This window comes from Oryzias latipes, chromosome 7 (genome assembly GCF_053564925.1).
Source record: "Oryzias latipes strain Hd-rR chromosome 7, Olatipes_Hd-rR_3.1".
Classification (NCBI taxonomy): Eukaryota; Metazoa; Chordata; class Actinopteri; order Beloniformes; family Adrianichthyidae; genus Oryzias; species Oryzias latipes.
Genome location: NC_136243.1, coordinates 4,681,969 through 4,700,821, shown reverse-complemented (window position 1 = coordinate 4,700,821; position 18,853 = coordinate 4,681,969). Strand labels below are relative to the sequence as shown.

Here is an 18,853-nt window from a genome sequence, read left to right as displayed (position 1 = left end):
TGTCATCTCACTTTTTTCCTATCTTTGCTAAGTTAAGTTTCGGTTTGATGTGACCAAGCTGCCATCAAACAGCTGCTGATTGGTCCAGATTCTAACCAATCAAATCGCCATATGAATCTAACATGGTGTCTGCTAACGAGGCTCAGAGGCTGAACCAGCTCTTTTTACCCTCATTTTTGGATGAAGACGTTTTCATTTTTTAAATAATTCATAATAATTCATACTTGCTTTTTTTTTTTTAGCATTCGTTCATTTTTATGAAGTCAGATTTGTGAATTTATGGCTAAGGATCTCCAGAAACTGTAAAGTTTCTCTGCTGACATTACATCAACAGGTCTGTTTGATCTGTGAATCCTGCAGAGCAAAATATTAGTGAAAAGTGTGATTTTCTTTAAGGTCTGTTTGTTAAAGCAAAACAATAAAAAATTTAAAGCGCATATTATTTAATGCTGCACACGTGTTTGGGATCAGATGAACAGCAGAAATAAGCAAAAGAATGATGACTCACCACAGGAGACTCAATGCATTTATCAGAAGCATTTTTAACTTTTCTGTAAATTTTCACCAGTGTCTCATGTTTCAGAACTTGTGAGCATTTGTCCAAAGTTTAAAAATATTAGTCATCAAAAATGCTATTTTCTCTTAATATTTCAACAATTATTTATTAAAATAAAACAAAAGTTCAGATACAAATCTTAAAAAGTTTAACTTCTTCCGGCTGGATGGAGTCGGAGCTCGGACGTTTTTTTTTTTGTTCTTTTTGCTGCAGACGTTTTAAACACGTTGGTCTCTACACAGACATGAATAAATACTAAACTCTGTTTTATTTTAGCTGCTTTGCTGCTCCTTCTGGGTTTTACTCTGAGACAAACGGGCCAGAGTGGTTGAAAACGGCAGAACCCCGTACGAACAGAACCGACACAAAGTCCAAAGTCAATGTCTGCCTCTGAGTACCGTCAATATGAGACAGAGACACTTGATTGGTTAGAATCCGGACCAATCAGGTGTCTCTGTTTGAATGCAGCTTTGTCACGTCAAACCGAAATTTAACTTAGCAAAGATAGGAAAAAAGTGAGATGACACACAACGCATGCAAATTCCTTTTTGGCGATGCCAGTGGCAGTCACATCACGTTAAGTCGCGCTCAAAGTAGTCAGCAAAATCAAAGATAAGACAAAAGCAAGATTTGACACAACGCACGTAAAAAAATGTGTTTTGCAAACGCAAAAAACGTTTTTGAAAGCAAAAAAAAAAATTTTGAGCAAAAAAAAATTTTTTGAGCAAAAAACTTAGAAAGTTTTGTGTGCAACATGGTGGCAGAAATATCACTCCATATAAAATGGGCAGCATCCAAAAGAAGCGAAAGGCGGAGCTCCAGAGATCAAGTTGTCTTACTTCCAGTTCGGAAAAGAACTAAAAAGATAATTAAAATTTAATAAGGAATTTGTTATTTTGTTTGTCAAAGGCAACATATGAACATATACTTGGGTGTTGTTTACAATAAAAGGCTTAGGAATAGCATGATATGAGCCTTTTAAAACTAGTTTTATGATAATTGTGTCAACATAATGTTCATTTTTGCGACGAAATGTAGGACTGGAACTGGCAGAAGGGAACTTGTGAACATTTCTGGCTCCACAGAGCTTTCTCCACAGGGATATGGGTCCTCTCACCTCCCTGAAGTGCTTCAGGATGTCATTAAAAATGATCTCCTGGGTCTCGTAGGGGTGTACTCTGGTGAATGGATACATGTTGATGACCGCATCTTCAAAGCGAATCAGAGGAAACCCCAGAGTGCCTTTTAGGGCCTGTTGTGACAAACAATAAAGTAAAGAGAACAGAATCAGTCATTTCTGCTATTATGTCCAGTTTTTATGCTGTGACCCCAGCCCACCCTTGAGATGTTGTCGTGTGAGGTAAGGTTACCTTAAGATCAGGAGGCAGTTTTTGCGATGTGAAGACACTTAGTTTAATTTGAGGGAGGCTGATCTTCAAGTTCTCAAAGTAGTAGCGTTTGGGAGGGCCTGCCTCCTCACTGGGCCTCTCAGGCAGACTTTCATCCAGCATCTCGAGCTCTGCTTTATGCAAGGTCAAGAATTAAAAAGCTGAAGCACAATATACCAGCAGAACATATTCACCCACCAGCCACTTTCTTAGGCACACCTGTCCAACTGCCCCTTAACCCCTAATCGGCCAATCATATGGCAGCAACTCGATGCATGTAGACATGGTCAAGGCGATCTGCTGCAGTTCATACCAAGCATCAGAACGTGAACGAAAGGGGATTTCTGCTGCAACATCAGAATTTGGCGTCAACAACATGAAAGCATGGATCCATCCTGCCTTGTATCAACGGTTCAGGCTGCTGGTGGTGTTATCATGGTGTGTGGGGGATGTTTGTATATTTTCTTGGCACACTTTGGGTCGTTTAGTACTAACTAAGAATTGTTATGATGCCACAGCCTTTCTGAGTTTTGTTGCTGACCATGTCCAGAGGCGGTTTTAGCCATGGGCAATGTGGGCACAATCTCATAGGGGGCCCAAAAAGAAAATAAATACATAAAATAAAGGAAAAAAACTTTGCCAGTTGTTTTTCCACTGGTTTTTGTAGACAAAAACTGCCTAATATCATGCAAAATTAATGAAATCTGCACGATCTTTGTTGGTCTAATGTCAATATTATGCGCTCTCTGGGTGACAACAACAGAAATAGCAGGCATGGAGGGGTGGGGGTTGGTGGACCAACTCGCAACTGCAGAGGGTGTAAACAGGTATTTACTGCTTTTGACTCCAGACCGCACAAACTGCGGCTTCCTGATAACAAATGCAGAAATAGATTTTATTTATAAAATTCACATACTTCATTGGATTTACTGGATTATTAAAAAAATTAAAAAGGAAACCAACTCATGCTAAGTCACTTAAAAACACGGTGATGGATGTAATCAATACTTTGATCTACAGCAGATACATTCAGATTTCTGCCACGGCTCTAGCGCTCATCATCATCTATCAAAGGAGACGACGTGTCTTCTTCAGGCTGTGGTGCCCTGTACACGTGGGAGGGGCTATGGATGAAGCTATTTTGGGAAATGGTGGTGGTCTGATTCTCTGATGCTGTGGGACCTCTGGTGGCGCCCGCTGTGCAGCGACCAAGGCTGCCAGTTCCTACCAAGAAGTGCGTCACCATCTGGTTGTTGGTCACGTGAAAAAAGTGTTTCTATTGCAGTTTGGAGAAATATGTAAATTTCAATACACCTCAAAAACAACTTCCTCCATGCACAAAAACTTTTTTTAGTGATAAATTCGAGTTTTTTGAAATTTTCGTGTTTCCATTATGCAAATTTCTTTATTGCATATCCAATTCACGCAATTTCATAGTCATAGCTACTGTCCATCCCTTTCTGACCACAGTGTACCATCTTCTGATGTTTACTTCCAGCAGGATGAGGCGCCATGTCATAAAGCTGGAATCATCTCAGACTGGTTCCTTGAAGATGACAATGAGTTCTATGGACTCAAATGGTCTCCACAGTCACCAGATATCAACCCAACAGAGAACCTTTGGAATGTGGTGGAACAGGAGATCAGCATCATGGATGTTTAGCTGACTAATCTGCAGCTACTGTGTGATGCTGTCATGTCAATGTGGACCAAACTCTCTGAGGAATGTTTCCAGAACCGTGTTGAATCTGTGCCACAAAGGGTTAAGGCAGTTCTGAAGGCAAAGGAGGTCCAACACAGTACTAGCAACCTGTACCTAATAAAGTGGTTGATGACTGTATATACTATAACTGCACAAAACATATGAAGAGGAAGGATTGACTGAAGACCCACCAGCTTCCGCCTCTCCATATCCAAAGAAGCTGAGCAGTTTGAGCAGCAGTTTCTCCTCGATGATGATGGTGAAACGTTGGGCTGTCACCATCAGGTGCTAAACAGAGATCACAGTAACACCATCAGTGACAGTGGCGTGTTGCTTTAGGTGCATAAGCAGACATACTCTGTGTCAAACTCACCTTGAAAAGTTCTGTGAGCATGAGAGTACTGGGAACCTTGACAGAGTTGACCTGCAGGGCAGGGCCACTTTCATTCAAGTTACAGTCACTGGAATTGGGAGTCACGCACAGCATAACTGGTTGGGTACTGCCAAGCAGCTGGTTATCCACCTGATTGGAGTAGGAACAACACTAGCTCAGAAAATGTTTGGCTACCAAAGTCGTCTTCTGTGGTATTAAATGAATTTTCAACATGAAACTGTAAAAAACATAAATAGTATGATGGCTCACCTGGATGTTCTGGACACTCAGTTCTAGAACCTCATTGGTTACAGTCCGTGTGAAGTGGATGTCAACGCCAAACAGGGTGGCAAACACCAGCTCCTCTGGTGACTTGTTGACCAAAGAGATCCCCAGACCCTCTTCCAAGTTGACCGTCACCTTTACAAGGCAGGAAAAACATCAGATGAGATTCTGACAAACGACTGATATTGTGGAGAAGTGGCTTACTATCTAACAACTGTTTGCAGTGAGGATAAAGGCAGGAGGGTGAGGGGGAGTAAAAGCACAAATAGGGCTGCAAGATAGTACCAACTGACAGTATCATGACTTTGTAAAGGCCAAATTAAACTGGTATGTGTACAAATACATAAAACCATCAAAGGAAAAAGCCAAGGTAGCCGTTTCACTTAAAGGTTTTTGGAAAAGTGCTACAACTGACAGCAGAGGTCATCCTCCTAAGAGCATAATAATATTTGATATATACATTAAAAACAAAAAAAAGTGAAACTTTTGGCAACTATTGGCAAGTATAACTATTGGCAAGTTGATTTATAACATGTATTTTTACAGTCTTTCCACAGCGAGGCTCTATCATTTTTGGTTTTAGAAGTAACATACCGGTAATGCAGGTGGCTGTGCTGTTAGCTCTTAATTTTTTAAAAAGTCCCACTCTGATCATCTTTTGATCAATTTTAAAAAGTGTTCCCAGTGGTCTTTTAATTATGATTATGCCGTTTCTAGACGAAAAAAGCAAAAACCTGTGTCGTTTTCTAGGACAGAGTTTCTGCAGAGCAGCAGGAGTTCATTAGAAATTCTCTTCTGAGTTATGGGAGGGTCTACTGGCGTGGAATAACTTCCTGTTTCCACTCTCTCCCGCTAGAATACAGCCCCTCACAACCCCAGGCTAACATTAGCACGAGGTGCAACAGAAAAGGCTAACAATGATGGAGATATTCAGCCGTGAAGTTTTGATCCAGATTTCAGCTCAGACGAGGAAACCGAAGCTGTTTACAAGCGGATGCATTGGAATAGAGCAGAGCAGGGAGCTTGTGGACATTTGAATAAAAATCCTCAGAAAAAAGTTTTAATCTTTTACATACATGTCCTCCAGAATCAGAAAAACACCACAACAACATGGTAAACAAACCAAAAACGCTCTTTTCATTAAAAAGAGTCTTTAATAAAATCCTCAAATAGGACAACAGGTAACCGGTCACCGGTGGATTCAAAACAACAAAATTCCCTAAAACAGATGACATTTTCCTGTCATTCCTACTAGCTGACACACAGAAAGCCTCAAGGCTAAACTTGGGTGTAATTTGGTTTTGTTAGTAAGGTTGTTGCTTGATTTTATTTAGTTTTTTGTGATGCTTTAGGTTAGCCCCCCTTCCATATTTTAGTGGAGTCAAGTAATCCGTATTTTACCTCCAGCTCCTGCCTATGTGGTCTGCTCTTTGTGTCCTCAGCACTTTCCTCATGTTCATTGCTAGCTGAGGACCGGATTATTCTTCTCTGATTGAAGTCACTGATCTAAACAAAGAGTAGAAAATATTAGCATGGCACACACAGATTTATTCAATGAGTGTCCAAACCCAAGCCCGTTTCTTACCTGAAGAACCCGCGTTGGTCCATCTGGTATGACTTGAACCGACAGCACCCCAGAGCCGGGCCTCATCTTCTGGTTAATAAACTGTTGTTCTGGGCCTGGTGGGGCCAGACCTGAATCTGGTCCGAGTACCACCTCTGCACCATCATAAAGTCCTGCTATGCCACCCTTCACCTAAAAACAACAAAACCAACGTAAAACCGGCTTTCTACTAACTCGGTGTTGCGTTTTTCATGTTTTAGTTTGGGCATTGTAACAACTGCAAGGCTTAAGCAATTTACATAAAGAAATGAACACTTGTAATGTATTTGTCTGTGCTACGAGTCACACTTGTTTAACTGAATATATACCGGTTTATATTTTTTGATACTTTTATGCAGTGAGATGCAGCTAGTTTTCTGTTTTGTAGTCTCTCTAAATAGAAACTTTGTTAAATTGTAAACTTTGAGCTAAACTCCATCTGGAAATAAATGAAAAACTTCAAAGCACCACATTTGGTTCTCTTAAAAGATAAACTACCACATTTGTAAAAAGTGAGCTGTATGGTGGTGTAGTGGTTAGCACTCTCGCCTCACAGCAGGAGGGTTCTGGTTCTAATCCCAGCTGTGTGGAGTTTGCATGTTCATCTCGTTCATGCGTGGGTTTTCTTCAGGCCTCCACCCACAGTCCAAAAACACGCTTCACTGCTTAATTGCGGCCTCTACATTCAAGTTTCATTTCTGAATCAGACCATACTTCTACTGTCTTTTCAAACAATCTAATGTAGAAATATACAAACCAAACTGATTCAGACTCAAAAGAAACTTAAGAAAGGGTGCTTGAGCAAAACACTTTCTCATCCAGCGACAACTCCTCCCTACTCTGCCATATTTGCTGTTTCCTACAGAACAAGGCTTCGTTTGTATGAACAAGACCACGGTGTGTACTGTGGCTCTTTACATTACTTCTAAAGACAAGTACAGGCACTGATGTAGAACATTAACACTAATAGAACCTTTTATTGTCAACATGCGTTTGGCTGAGAGAGGGGGCTTTCAAACAGCTCCCTCAGGAATGTCTTACCTGCACCACCAGTCGAGGAAGGCCACAGGTCAGCATGCCTGAACTGAAGTACCACGTCTGAGTCGTGCTGCGGCGCGAGTCCGGCCTCCGCAACATTAGAGGTTCAAAACTGAGAACGGCAGTACCGGTAAGAAAGGGTCATCATACATCAGTGTTACAGCATTGCTAGTTATGCCATTTTCTAACGTTTTACTTTAAATTGTTTCGTAAAGCATCTGCAGGCGGCCTTATCTCAGGAATGCATCCCATACCTGTTGTCACTAACAGCTGCAAGACCAGCAATGTCCAGCACCAAGGATGAGTCCAGGGGACGAGGCTGGGTTGGCTTGTTCTGTGGTGGAGATGAGCCTTCATGGCAAAGCATTCCAGTTCCCGTCATCCTCCACAGCTGGGAGCGCTTCCCAGGCTCCTATGGGACAACCAGTAAACATACTAGGACGCATCTTTCTACTAGACAGAATAAACATGGTCAGCAGTTTAGACCGTTTACTACTTATTTTCATCTAAACCACTTTACTGTTCACACAATGATTACTCATACGTTGGAAATCACAAGGGGCTTTTCAGAAGCCTTATCTGGTTGTAAGAAAATGTATTTTGGTGGTATACCTTTTTTCTTAGTATGACTCTTTGAGTCTTTGTGTCAACATCAAGAACCAGCTCTGACCAGCTCATCAACCATTTTTTGCCAACGGGCCTCGTCTCAGCAGTCCTGCACAAACACCAAGAGACTTCCTTTTTAAACCCAACAACAATGTATGGCCTTGGTGGTGCTGTTCCTAAGGCTTACTGTGAAAAGGTGTGAGTGGCCGCAATGTAGATGAAGTTCTCATAGTAGAGCTTGTTGAACTCTTTAAAAAAGTTCATGTCGGCTGTGACATCAGAGGATCCCGCCCCCTTCACGGTGATGGTGAGGTATGGTGGCAGCGTGGGCTCATCACAGGCGTAGTCCAGTACCGACATGGGCTTCACTTCAGTGTGCAGTCGAAGGTCAGCAACGCCATGCTGCCAGAACTGGATTGGAACCTGATGAAAAACCAAATTAAGCACTTTTACATTTACATTTTTCATTGACATTTATCTGACCTCTAATCAGCTCTCATGATCACCGCGGTGATGAACCAGCAGGGGGCGCGGTGTCGCTGCAGTTAAAGAGCCTATTTAATTCAAAATCAACTTTTCTGAGCTTTGAAGTTTAGTATAGATTCCTCAAAAAAACAACCTAAAAGTCATATTTTGATTCATTCACAGATTTCTGAGCATTCCTCTTAAACGCTCTGAGCACCAGCCCCTCCCAATCTACAAATAGTGAGAAAAGCCCCTTCCAGGAGGTGTCAGTACTGCCAGCCCCGCCCCCAGACTAACACACACACCCAACCACTTTCTCTGTAGAGCTAGTGGGGATCAGCAAAATGCTTTCATTTTCCATCTTTTCAAAAGTTTGGCTGTTGTTTGCTTTCGTGGTTGAAATGCATGTCATCCTAGAGGTCGACTCTAGGATGACATCATGAAATGGGCGGCACCAACAAGGAGATAAAGGCGGAGCCTCAGAGATCAAGTCGTCTTACGACCGGGTAGGAAAAATTAGCTGTGAAAATAACTAATATTTCATAAAAAATTGTTCATTAGTGTACAAAAGGTAAAATATTATCATATATATGGATATAGTTTACTCTCAAAAGCTTAAGAAAAGCATGATGTAGACCCTTTAAGAACATTTACACTTTTTGAATATTGGCTAAATTAGATTACTACCAACATCATCAATTAAACTTGGTTTGTATCAAACTTCAAGATAATCTTGGTTCAAGATAAACAGGCTGTTCATACAGACATGTAACATTAATGGCAACACAGTAAAACAAAAAAATTATTTTAATAAGCAAAAGAAATCTGCCAATAGATTAAGAAAAACTATTTTACCAAAAATTCTAATTTTAAGAAGTAATTCAAGTCACCAAGGCATGTTTTCTTAAGATTCCATTTTGCAGTTCACTTTGTTAGAAAAAAACTGACAGCTCACTGTACACTGCCAAAAAATGTGGAAGGTTTAAAAAAAGTCACAGAATACCTAGTTTAGAAATTTTGCTCAGGAAAGTATAATTAAATATGGCAAACACGGATATTGTTGCAGAAACACTTTCACAAAACCATGTCAAGGACACTGGAAAAGGTTTTTGCTACAGACAGTGAAATACCTCAGAGAGGTTGTCGATACGCAGGGGCGGTGGAAGCTGATCGGCATTGGTAAAGGAAATCTGATAGGTGGCTCCCTTTAGGGTGATCTCTGTCCGCAGGAAGAAACAGTTTCCCAAGGTGTCCCTGTCAAAACCAAAACCCACTTTAAGCTACTGCACTGAAATATTTCTAAAAAGGAAAAAATATGGCTGTTTATATGCAAAATGTTTGTTTCCTTGTGCTTTTTTACATGGAAAACATGTATTTGTATGGTAATTGATTTTAGTAAAGCAAACAGTTGACCCACCTCATATTAATGTGAAACGACTTTGGCTTGTTGACCTCAAAGCCGCCACTCCATGTGCAGTTGGTGACTTCCATGAGGCGCACGCACAGCAGCTGGTCAAAGTCATTTCGGGGCCAGTGGAAAACAACGCTGGAGCCCGGCAGCGTGGAGATATACCCCTCTGGGTTGCTGGTACCCTAAAACACATTTGTTTAGCGGATGTTTTGTAGTTTGTTTGCAGTATCAAGGTTATTTTTATTTCTTTGCATGACTCTCTTACCTGTCCTCTTGCAAATTCTCTCTGTGCAAAGGCTAGTTTGTGGGTTGATCTGTTATCCAGGAGGTAGCGTGGAGCAAACGTCACAATGTGTGTATCTCTGTACTGCCCTTTACCTTTCCGCACACTGATACCTACAAAGGGTCAGTGGTGGTTAGAGTTGGAACCATTTTTAAGAACATCTGTCTAACTTTCAGCATGGCTCTTGTCTTAGCTTGCCTATGTTGTAGATGAGGCCAGGCCTGTTCCCATGCTGGATCACCTTTACCGCTCTCACCCCACTTCCTCCGTCCAAGGAGAAGCCTTGGCACCAGCCTGGAACTCCATCTGGGTGGATTCCTTTTCCAATCCGCATTGTACACCTAGGGTCAAAGATATTTAGGAAAAATGTGTGAAGTAAAGGCACTGATCAGGGATGACACAACGGCCTATGGATTCAAGAATGGAAGACAGGTCCCAGGCACACACTTACATGGCAGGCTGCTCTTTGTCGGTGTAGCAGAAGAGTAAGGGACTGAGGCTTCGGGCCAACTCGTGCTCTTCAAACTGTCCCGCTGCATCTGCCTTTCCATTGTCCTGGCGGAAAATCAGTGGAAGACCTAGGGAATAAAAGTGCTTTAGGGGGTTTTAAAGAACAGTTTGTGATGGGGTTCTTCTACCAGATCATTGTAAGCCATGAAAGCATTACCAGTCTTGTTGATTAGCCAGTAAGGTGCAGAGATGAGAATCTTCAGAGCGCCTTGTGCTCGCAGGATGATTCGGATGGTGAGACAGAGAAGGCGTTTCTCTGTGTCGTAAAGCCTCATGCGGACCACGTAGTTCTGAGTGCCAGGAGGAATCAGCAGCTCTTTGCACACTGGAAAGCTCTCCAGCAAGACTCCTGGAGGAAAAATAAATAAAAAAATGACAAGAAGGAACCCAAAGCCTCTTTAGAGACACGGTACTCATGAAAGGCAATCGTTTCTGACCCAACTCCAGGTTCTGAGACGTGTCAGCCAAGTGCAAAACTGCCTCCTTTCCAGGATTCAGTGAGCCCTGGATATGCACTCCTTTGATGTAATAGTTCAGCTCACAGGGCAGCTGGTTGACCAGAACCATAGTGGGCAGAAGGTAAATGGTGTGGCCTGGCTGGCGATAGATCTCCTGTGTACTGCCAGAAACCTGCCTCTTGGCTGGCAGCTGGTCTGGGTAGTTCTCCTTTTTGATGACCACACAAAACCTTCATAGAAAAGGTGCAGAGAAGCCAAGGATGTAAAGCAAAATTACAGAAAAAAGTCCAACTGACATTCTTTACCTGAAGTTTTGCTTGTGGCTGTCATCGTAGTCTGCTGACTGACATTCCCTCTTGCTGCTACTTATCTCTTCAGGTCGCTCTACACTGGTCCAGTGGATTGGAACTTTGCAGAAGAACAGGCCCATGCCTTTAGGACGGGCCTGCAGACGCCAAGACGTCAGGTGGAGAGGGATGGCCAAGGCCTGGCCAGGTAGAATGGGAGGCAACACCATCGGTTCTTCCAAAACACAGAAAAAAAGTTAGGAGACATAAAAAAATCATGAGAAGCAATCAAAGAATAGATACAAAAGAGACTTGAAAAGAATAACAAGGTAATAATTATAAGGAATAACTAAAAACAATAAGGCACAACAAAAAAAAAGCTCCAATAAATTAAAAAGAAGGTCTCACTGTCAGGGGCTGAGGGGCTGTCAAGCCTGACCTCCATTAGAACATCCAGCCGGTTCTTCACCATCAGGGAGGAGCGGACGGTGATCACCTTCCTAGCACTGCCCTCCATTGTGATGGCAAACACTACCCTGACAGGGGGCAGCGCGGAGAACTGAGGAGCCAGAAATATTTATGCAAATTAGCCACTGAGCCCCACTTTGGGATGAAGCCTCTTTAAAAAAGGGAGCAGTACCTGCCAGTGACTTGAACAAAAAAACAAGAATTTTATTAAAAATCAAATATTCAACTGGCAGCCAGTTCAAGGAGACCAGGATCGGGTCGAAGCTTTTAGTGCTACAGATAAATCTAGCTGCTGCGTTCTGAACCAGCTGCAGCCTCGTCACTGAAGCTTTAGGAAACCCAGCATATAAGGAAATGCAATAATTCAGCCCGGACAAAACAAAAGCATGCGTAACAATTTCAAGGTTTGGCTTTGATAGGATAGACTTGATACTAGCCAAAAGTCACAGCTGTAAAAAGCATGACCTGGTTGCTGCATTTACTTGGAGGTCCAGTTTCAAGTCAGCATCAAGTCTCCTCCGACACTTGTGACCACGGGGCAAGAGAAAGGAGGGCAAGACCGTGATCCTTAAACCAAACAAGGTTTTTCAGAACTATCACCCTGCTTCTGCCACCATTCTGAAGGGAGGCATAATCAGCACTCCAGTTGTGTGTAGCCAGAACTACTGCAGTTTAAACCAAAAGGAGACTTCCAAAGAGCATAAAAAGAGACTTACATAAACATGAGGATGGATGATGTTGGTCCTGCTAATGGGGCTGCCAACCTGTGGGCCATTAAGGACAAAAGGATGAGCTGGTACCATGAGGTGAGTGTTTCGTTCCCAGAGTCTGTCTGTGCTCACAGTGCTGGAAGAGCTGTTCCTGTCCGGGGCAGCATAGCGAAAGAAGATGCCCACTTTGTCAACAGATACCGGCTTGACTTGCTCCCATCCACAAACCCGGACCAGCAGCTGGTGCAGCTTCAGTTCGTGAGTGTGTCTGTGGGGAAATAGGCAGAAGCCATCAAACACAGACAACACCGTAGTTTCTGCACTGGACTCATCTCTGACAGTGCGGCTAATCATCTGCTGTCCCCTATAAAGCAGAAAATAGAGGACTCTAATCCCTTTGCACTATGACTACAGCAGTAGACCTGTGGCATGCAAATTTCAGGTTTTTGTGCATTGGGTGAAAACTTCTGTCTCCATTCTGCATCAACGTTGCAGAAAACAGATGGTATGGTGCGACGCGGTGTGCAGAGTCTGAAGTGTACCGGTGACGCAGTTTCTCTCGCGCTTCAAACTCAAAAGGAAGCTCCTCCCCAGGCAACACCTCTCTCCATTGGCTGACATTGTGGCTGTCATCCACTCCTGAGCTGTGGATGTCTGAGATGGAATCTGCGCTGCTGCTGTGAGACAACGCCACCCTGTTGGGACAAAAGCAAACATCTGTTTTCAGTTCTCATAAAGCTTTGTTCTTCTTGGGCTACATAAAAATTCACCAAATTGAGACAAGCATAGCCCACACAATGACTAAAGTCTAGTGGCTACTAACAGTATCTCCGTATTTAGGTGAAAGGTCTCGTCTTATTTGAATTCTTTCTACGTATTTGTAGAAAAAGTCAAAAGTGTGGAAAGGTTTTGGAAACAGGGTAACTTGTGAGAAGAGTAGAAAATGAAACTTTTTTGTTGTTATTTAAATGCAGCAAGGCAGAGTTTATTTGTACTTAATATTGTACTTCAGTTTAGATTCATTTTGTACTTTAAAGTGAAGTCTTTATGACTCTTTTTAAATCTGTTTCGGCTGATGGAACCATCCTGAAGGACTGAGTCTTTCCAAATGATTCCTCTTTACAAATATTACTTTTAGAGTTGCTTGTTCAAAAAATGAAGCTTTGTAGGGAAAAAAACAAATATATGTAAAGCCTACATCATCCTCTTCATTGCACAGCAACTCAACAACAGCATCTTCAGGGACTTTTTTCAGATTCACTGCAACACTGCCTGCTGCAGGAGATCAATCCGGCCCACAGATGCGACCGCCTACATGCGTGTTTTCCAACCCTGGTCCTCAGGGAACACAACCTGCTTTAGCAGACCCGATTCAGCTCATCATTAAACTGCAGACGCTAGATAATAGCAGTCATTAGAGCCAGAGGTGTTGGATCAGGGTACGAGTCCCCGAGGACCAAGGCTGAGAAACACTGAACTGAAGAATCAGAGAAAAAAAAATGAATTATCACAAATTCTAATGGCCGTTTGGAAATTAATACAATATTTATGAATTAAATTGAACACAATGTGTGTAATCTACTTTCAAAAAAAAAAAAAAAACTCCAGCTTTACTCGATAAACAGTGAATTGCCTGAAAATACACATAATTAGATGTTTTTTTTGTTGTTCCTGGTAATATTATTCCCCAGTTGATTAAAACAGTTATTGCCGTATAACTGAAGCAGATAGATTAACAGCTCACTTTTTCAAGTGCTCAGAACAGTCACCAAGTACTGCAGGAGCCAGTGGGACTTTGTTTGCAGTCTTGGTATAACATCATAAACCAGGACTCCAAACAGAGTTTCATGGCACCAGCGGTTTTAGAAGCTGCGTTCACATTCTTTATCATATTCTGTCCTGATATGTTTGGACATTCAAACATGTATTTATTAAGAAAGGGACTCTGCACTCTAATAAACATTAAAAATCTCATTTGTCTTTTAAAGATGACAAAATGTCTACTTTCTCTTATTGTGATGGCTATGCTGATCCAGGAAGGTCAACCTTGATAAGACAGAAATGACTGTCAGAAAGACGTTTGTCTGAATGAGAGCTGACAGTCACCTCTAACAGCGGCTTGGTTACTCTGGAAGACACCCTTGGAGATTTCTGTTTAACGCATTCATTTAATGGTGGAGGAGCTAAGCTATAAAAGACCCAATACACCACACAAGCAGTAAAAGCTTGTATTCGTTTAGAAAACGCCAGATATGGTGAAAGCAGGTTTCTCATCCAGGATTTTCTTTTCTGTATTTCCATATGTTGGACTCTCCCAGCTGGATCCGCAGCAGACAGTTTCTCTAAAAACCTTTCAGTACTCTGTCTCTTTTTATCTTTTTAACTGCTGGCTGTCAAAGGTCATGAGGGTCAGAATACCTTGTTGGTGTTGTGGTCAGAGTGGCAAACCACATGGTGCATCCTGTGTGGTTCCGCAAAGCATATGGCACAAATGGCTGCCTCCTCTTTGACATCCTTACATCTACATGAAACAGAAAAAAAAAACACATTCAAGAAAATAAATCTATTTTCTCGAGGAATGAAACCTTTTAATGCTTTTTCAAGAGGCATTTTTGTCTCCTTCTGGTTTGCAACGATTTGAAATAAGAAATACCTCATTTTTGTCCTTAATCATCAGAAAAAAGCTACAAGAAAATGTCAAAAACACTAAAAACACCATTTTCATTGGAGTGGGTCTTCCAAAACTGAAAAATGTTAAGTGTTAGGAGCTCAAGTTAGAACACAAATACTGTCCATCATGATTGGAGCCTTAGCTCTCTGACATTTCAAACCAAAGAGTCACCAAAGAAGTACGACTCTTAACAATACTAAAAAACAACAACAAAAAAATCACAATTAAAAAACATGTTTATTTCTTTCTTGAAAAGTTAATTACAAAAAAAAGAAACATGTTTATTTCTGTGTTAAAACATTTACATTTTTTTTATAGGCGTCACTTTTTGTTTACCAATCGGGGAACACAGAGAAGTGGAAAGAATACAAAAAAAGTAAGTAACATATGCTTGGTAATGGGAATTTTCCAGCCCTGGTCTTATTGGCGTATCGTTGAAATGCATAAGTGCTAATCCAAAGAACCTGATAATTACTGGATTCCTTAGATAATCAAAGGTTTTAACTATAATGTAGACAGTAAATTCCAATTCCCCTGATCCAGAAGCAGAAAGTTTGCTATAGGGTTGATCAGACCTCATCATGAAGGTCATCATGTAATAACAGGTTTTAGGAACCTTCAGCTTCTCCAGAAATCTGCTGCACGAGTTCTCACAAAGACCAGGAGGGGGCCTCACATCACCCCAAATCTCCCCATTGCCTCCCCATATGCTTCAGGATTGATGTTAAGATATTTTTAATGGTTTTTAAATGTCTTTTTTGGTCCTGCGCCTTCTTCTTTATTAGATCTTTTAGTCAAATATGAACCCTGAGATCCTCTGGCTCTGGTCTTTTAACCATTCCATCTGTTCAAACCAAAACTTACAGAGTAGTATAGTTTCAGCACTATGGCCCCCGTCTATGGACCAGTCTGCCAGAGGACCTGAGGGCCGCAGAGAGCATTAATGCTTTTAAGAAAAGGCTAAAGACCTATCTTTTTAACCTGGCTTTTAGCTAAATTCACCATTTTTAATAGTTTGTATTTATTTTGTATGTATTACTTTATCCACTTTTTCACATTTTGTGTTTTTACACAGGACTATTAATAATTTATTTTTAATATTCCTCATTTCTCATTTTATTGTTAATTATTTCTGCCTTTTACAACTATGGTTCCTTATTCTGTTCACTTTTCTTTTCATTTTCACTGCCAGAGCTTCCTCAGGTGGGACCTCTCCCTCTGGGTCGGCTGCTGTTCAGCCGCTGCGGCTCTAGATGGGGAACTGCATCACCACCTTGCTGTGGTGGAGCGGTCCCCGCCTGTGATGCTGCATCTGGCAGGCTATGCAGCTTTCCCAAATGCGTATCTCCATCATTTAAGGGGTGGGAGGCAGCAATGGGATTAAGGGTTCTGTGTGGGCTAGGGGTGGGGATGGGGGCTTTATTCTAAGTTTTTATGTTTTTGTTGTGGTGTTAAGCACTTTGGGTTATGTTCTTTATGAAAAGTGTTACATAAATAAGGTTGGATTTGATGTCCAGTGGCCTTGAGAGTCCGGAAAGGCACTTTTTCCATAGAATGTCCCCACAGTGAGGCCCCTACAGCATCCATCTGATGTACTGATGGCTGCAGCAATATTTGCTCGTTAGCCTGTCTATTATAAAACATACTCTCATACATTTTAGTTTTTAATCGGGAAGTTATACGTGAAATGCTGAAACACAGGACATGGAGTTCCCACCAGCATAGTGCACTGCACCTGTGTAGTGAACTTGTTGCTGAAGGTTAACCATGTTAACTGCACTTCGTGTTCGTAGGTGGGCGAGTGGTGCACCTGAAAACAGAGACAACGCAAGGAAAATAATTCACAGCAGCATTTAGGCTTTATATTAATTTCAGGTGTCGACCAATATCATCCACGCATCTACAACATCCACTTTAGACATTGCCAATTATTTCTAGAAGAATTTGAACCAATACATGTGAAATAGAGTGGTCTAAGATGAGAACAGTGAGGATTAGGATTTTATGTTTTCTTCCTCCTTGTCACATCATGTTTCTGAGTTTTCATTCACCTTTCAATTTATATTTGACTTTTTCTCACGTTTTACGTTATTTATTAAAATTAAGTTTATTCATTACAGTCACTCACTTTGTCCAAAGCTGGGCGGGTCAACAGAGGAACCCATCCAGGGAGGGGAGGATGAGGAGCTGGGGGTGTGTTCTTCCTCTCTACAGTAGTCAGCCATCCAGGAACTCTTGGTGGTTTTGTATTGTTCTTCAGAGGGCACAAAAACACATTTCTGCTGACTGAGACAACTTTAGTAAGAGGCCCAAGACAGCTAAGACAGACTTCAGAATAGGAATTTTACCAGCTGCAAACAGGAAGGTTTCCCATCTTACATACCTAGCAAAACAGAGGTAATGTTAACATCTAGTCTTTGTTTGGACCGAACTCCCATCTTAAACCTTGGAGGGTGGAGGCGACCAGCAGCCTGTTGCTGCCAAGACAGGGAGCAGGGCCATGGTTCGATAAAGGGTTCCCAGCCTGCCACACAGATAAACTTTACATGAGTTCAAGTCATTCATCATTTATGTCAAATATGCGTTTGCACTGAACGCGATTCGCTTGTCAAATTCACGCCAGACGCCTCTCCTCCGCCGCGTGGCAAATTTGCTGCTTACTGCCTGTTGAAAAAGGGGTTCATAAGCTTGACGTCCCAAACACATGAGGAGGAGCTACCGCCAAATGTTTTCAGCCCCATCGCTACGTGGAGCGGGTCTGTGTATATTCACAATTCATGGAAGGCCTGGATGATGTGGAGACATCAGATTTATTTATTTGAAAGAGTTCTACACAAACACTGGTTACCACTGTCTGAGTTCATGGGATCATTCAGAGACTCCCAGTACAGTGAGCTTCAGAGAGCTGCATCTGAAAAACAACAGATGATAATAATAATAATGGATTCAATTTTTTGTGCTTTTGCAGACGCTCAAAGTGCTTAAAATGTTTCCATTATTCATTCACTCCTCCTTCACACTTGGAAATAGAGTTACAAAAAAACAAAAATATGACTGTTGGATGTGTATCTAGGAAACCAGAATCAAAAATTGAAACTTTTAAGGACAATTTAGAAGATATGTTTAATAATCTAAACCAACATGAACAACTAATAATCTGTGGAGACTTCAATATAGATCTCTCAAAGCTTGACTCACATTTACAAACATCTGATTTTTTTCGATTCATTATATAGTAAAGGACTGTATCCTTTGAATACAAAGCCTAGCAGAATAACAACAATGGTGCAACTTTAACAGACAACATTTTTACCAACATTTTGGAAAGTCAAAGCTTTAGTAATTAATGACATAAGCGATCACTTGCCTATATTTGCTATGTTTGACTTTAGATTGCCAAAAAAAGTCATCAGAAATCCACCAAATATATAATAGAATAAGGAATGATGAAACTGTGAATGCTTTCAGAAACGATCTCATGAATCAAGACTGGAATGGAATGGAAACAGGCGATGTAAACGGTGCATCTGAGGCTTTTCTAAAACGTTAGTTAGATCTTTACAATAGACACCGTCCAGAAGTTCTAAGTAGACCTAAATCTAATCATAACAGAAAACCCTGGATAACAAAGAAAAACAAACTCTATAAGGACTTTTTAAACTTAAGAACAGCAGCAGCTGAAAAACGTTATAAGGTTTACAAAAACAAGTTAACAAATGTATTGAGACCAGCTGAGAAGAAATACTATCATAGCATTCTGTATGAAAATAAACATAACATAAAGACTACGTGGAATATTCTGAATAAGGTCAAAGGAAATAAGTCAGGATCAATAGAACTACCTCACTTCTTCCTTAAAGACAATGTGGTCATCAAAAAGCAAGAGGACTTTTAACTGATTCCCAGGAGAATCAGTTAAAAAGAATCAGTTAAAAAGTTGTCAAAATATTATTCAATTTAAACGGATGTATAAAGCTAAAAGAATTAGTTTGTACAAACTTGACTGTTGAATGGAATGTTTGGAATGTATGTATTATAT

At 41.2% G+C, this 18,853-nt stretch overlaps 1 protein-coding gene across 5 annotated transcripts in view; it reads right to left on the bottom strand.

The window, feature by feature from the left end:
* The window catches only part of vps13d (vacuolar protein sorting 13 homolog D), a 72,045-nt gene that overhangs the window by 10,657 nt on the left and 42,535 nt on the right, over nt 1-18,853 (bottom strand). For 3 of the 5 annotated variants that reach the window (XM_078950077.1, XM_078950076.1, XM_078950075.1), the window contains 27 exons: nt 17,198-17,338; nt 16,943-17,068; nt 16,550-16,624; nt 14,562-14,664; nt 12,686-12,838; nt 12,276-12,411; nt 12,150-12,197; nt 11,374-11,524; nt 10,984-11,200; nt 10,658-10,908; nt 10,378-10,569; nt 10,162-10,288; nt 9,909-10,051; nt 9,693-9,823; nt 9,434-9,609; nt 9,147-9,270; nt 7,739-7,974; nt 7,558-7,660; nt 7,200-7,357; nt 6,949-7,057; nt 5,890-6,060; nt 5,706-5,810; nt 4,290-4,439; nt 4,020-4,169; nt 3,838-3,934; nt 1,927-2,078; nt 1,674-1,808 (listed from right to left, as the gene is read on the bottom strand). In XM_078950077.1, the coding sequence (XP_078806203.1) occupies nt 1,674-1,808; nt 1,927-2,078; nt 3,838-3,934; nt 4,020-4,169; nt 4,290-4,439; nt 5,706-5,810; nt 5,890-6,060; nt 6,949-7,057; nt 7,200-7,357; nt 7,558-7,660; nt 7,739-7,974; nt 9,147-9,270; nt 9,434-9,609; nt 9,693-9,823; nt 9,909-10,051; nt 10,162-10,288; nt 10,378-10,569; nt 10,658-10,908; nt 10,984-11,200; nt 11,374-11,524; nt 12,150-12,197; nt 12,276-12,411; nt 12,686-12,838; nt 14,562-14,664; nt 16,550-16,624; nt 16,943-17,068; nt 17,198-17,338 (3,860 nt within the window). The remainder of the gene's footprint in view (nt 1-1,673; nt 1,809-1,926; nt 2,079-3,837; nt 3,935-4,019; nt 4,170-4,289; nt 4,440-5,705; nt 5,811-5,889; nt 6,061-6,948; nt 7,058-7,199; nt 7,358-7,557; nt 7,661-7,738; nt 7,975-9,146; nt 9,271-9,433; nt 9,610-9,692; nt 9,824-9,908; nt 10,052-10,161; nt 10,289-10,377; nt 10,570-10,657; nt 10,909-10,983; nt 11,201-11,373; nt 11,525-12,149; nt 12,198-12,275; nt 12,412-12,685; nt 12,839-14,561; nt 14,665-16,549; nt 16,625-16,942; nt 17,069-17,197; nt 17,339-18,853) is intronic. The other 2 variants (XM_023957042.2, XM_011473001.4) reach the window with 1 other exon arrangement.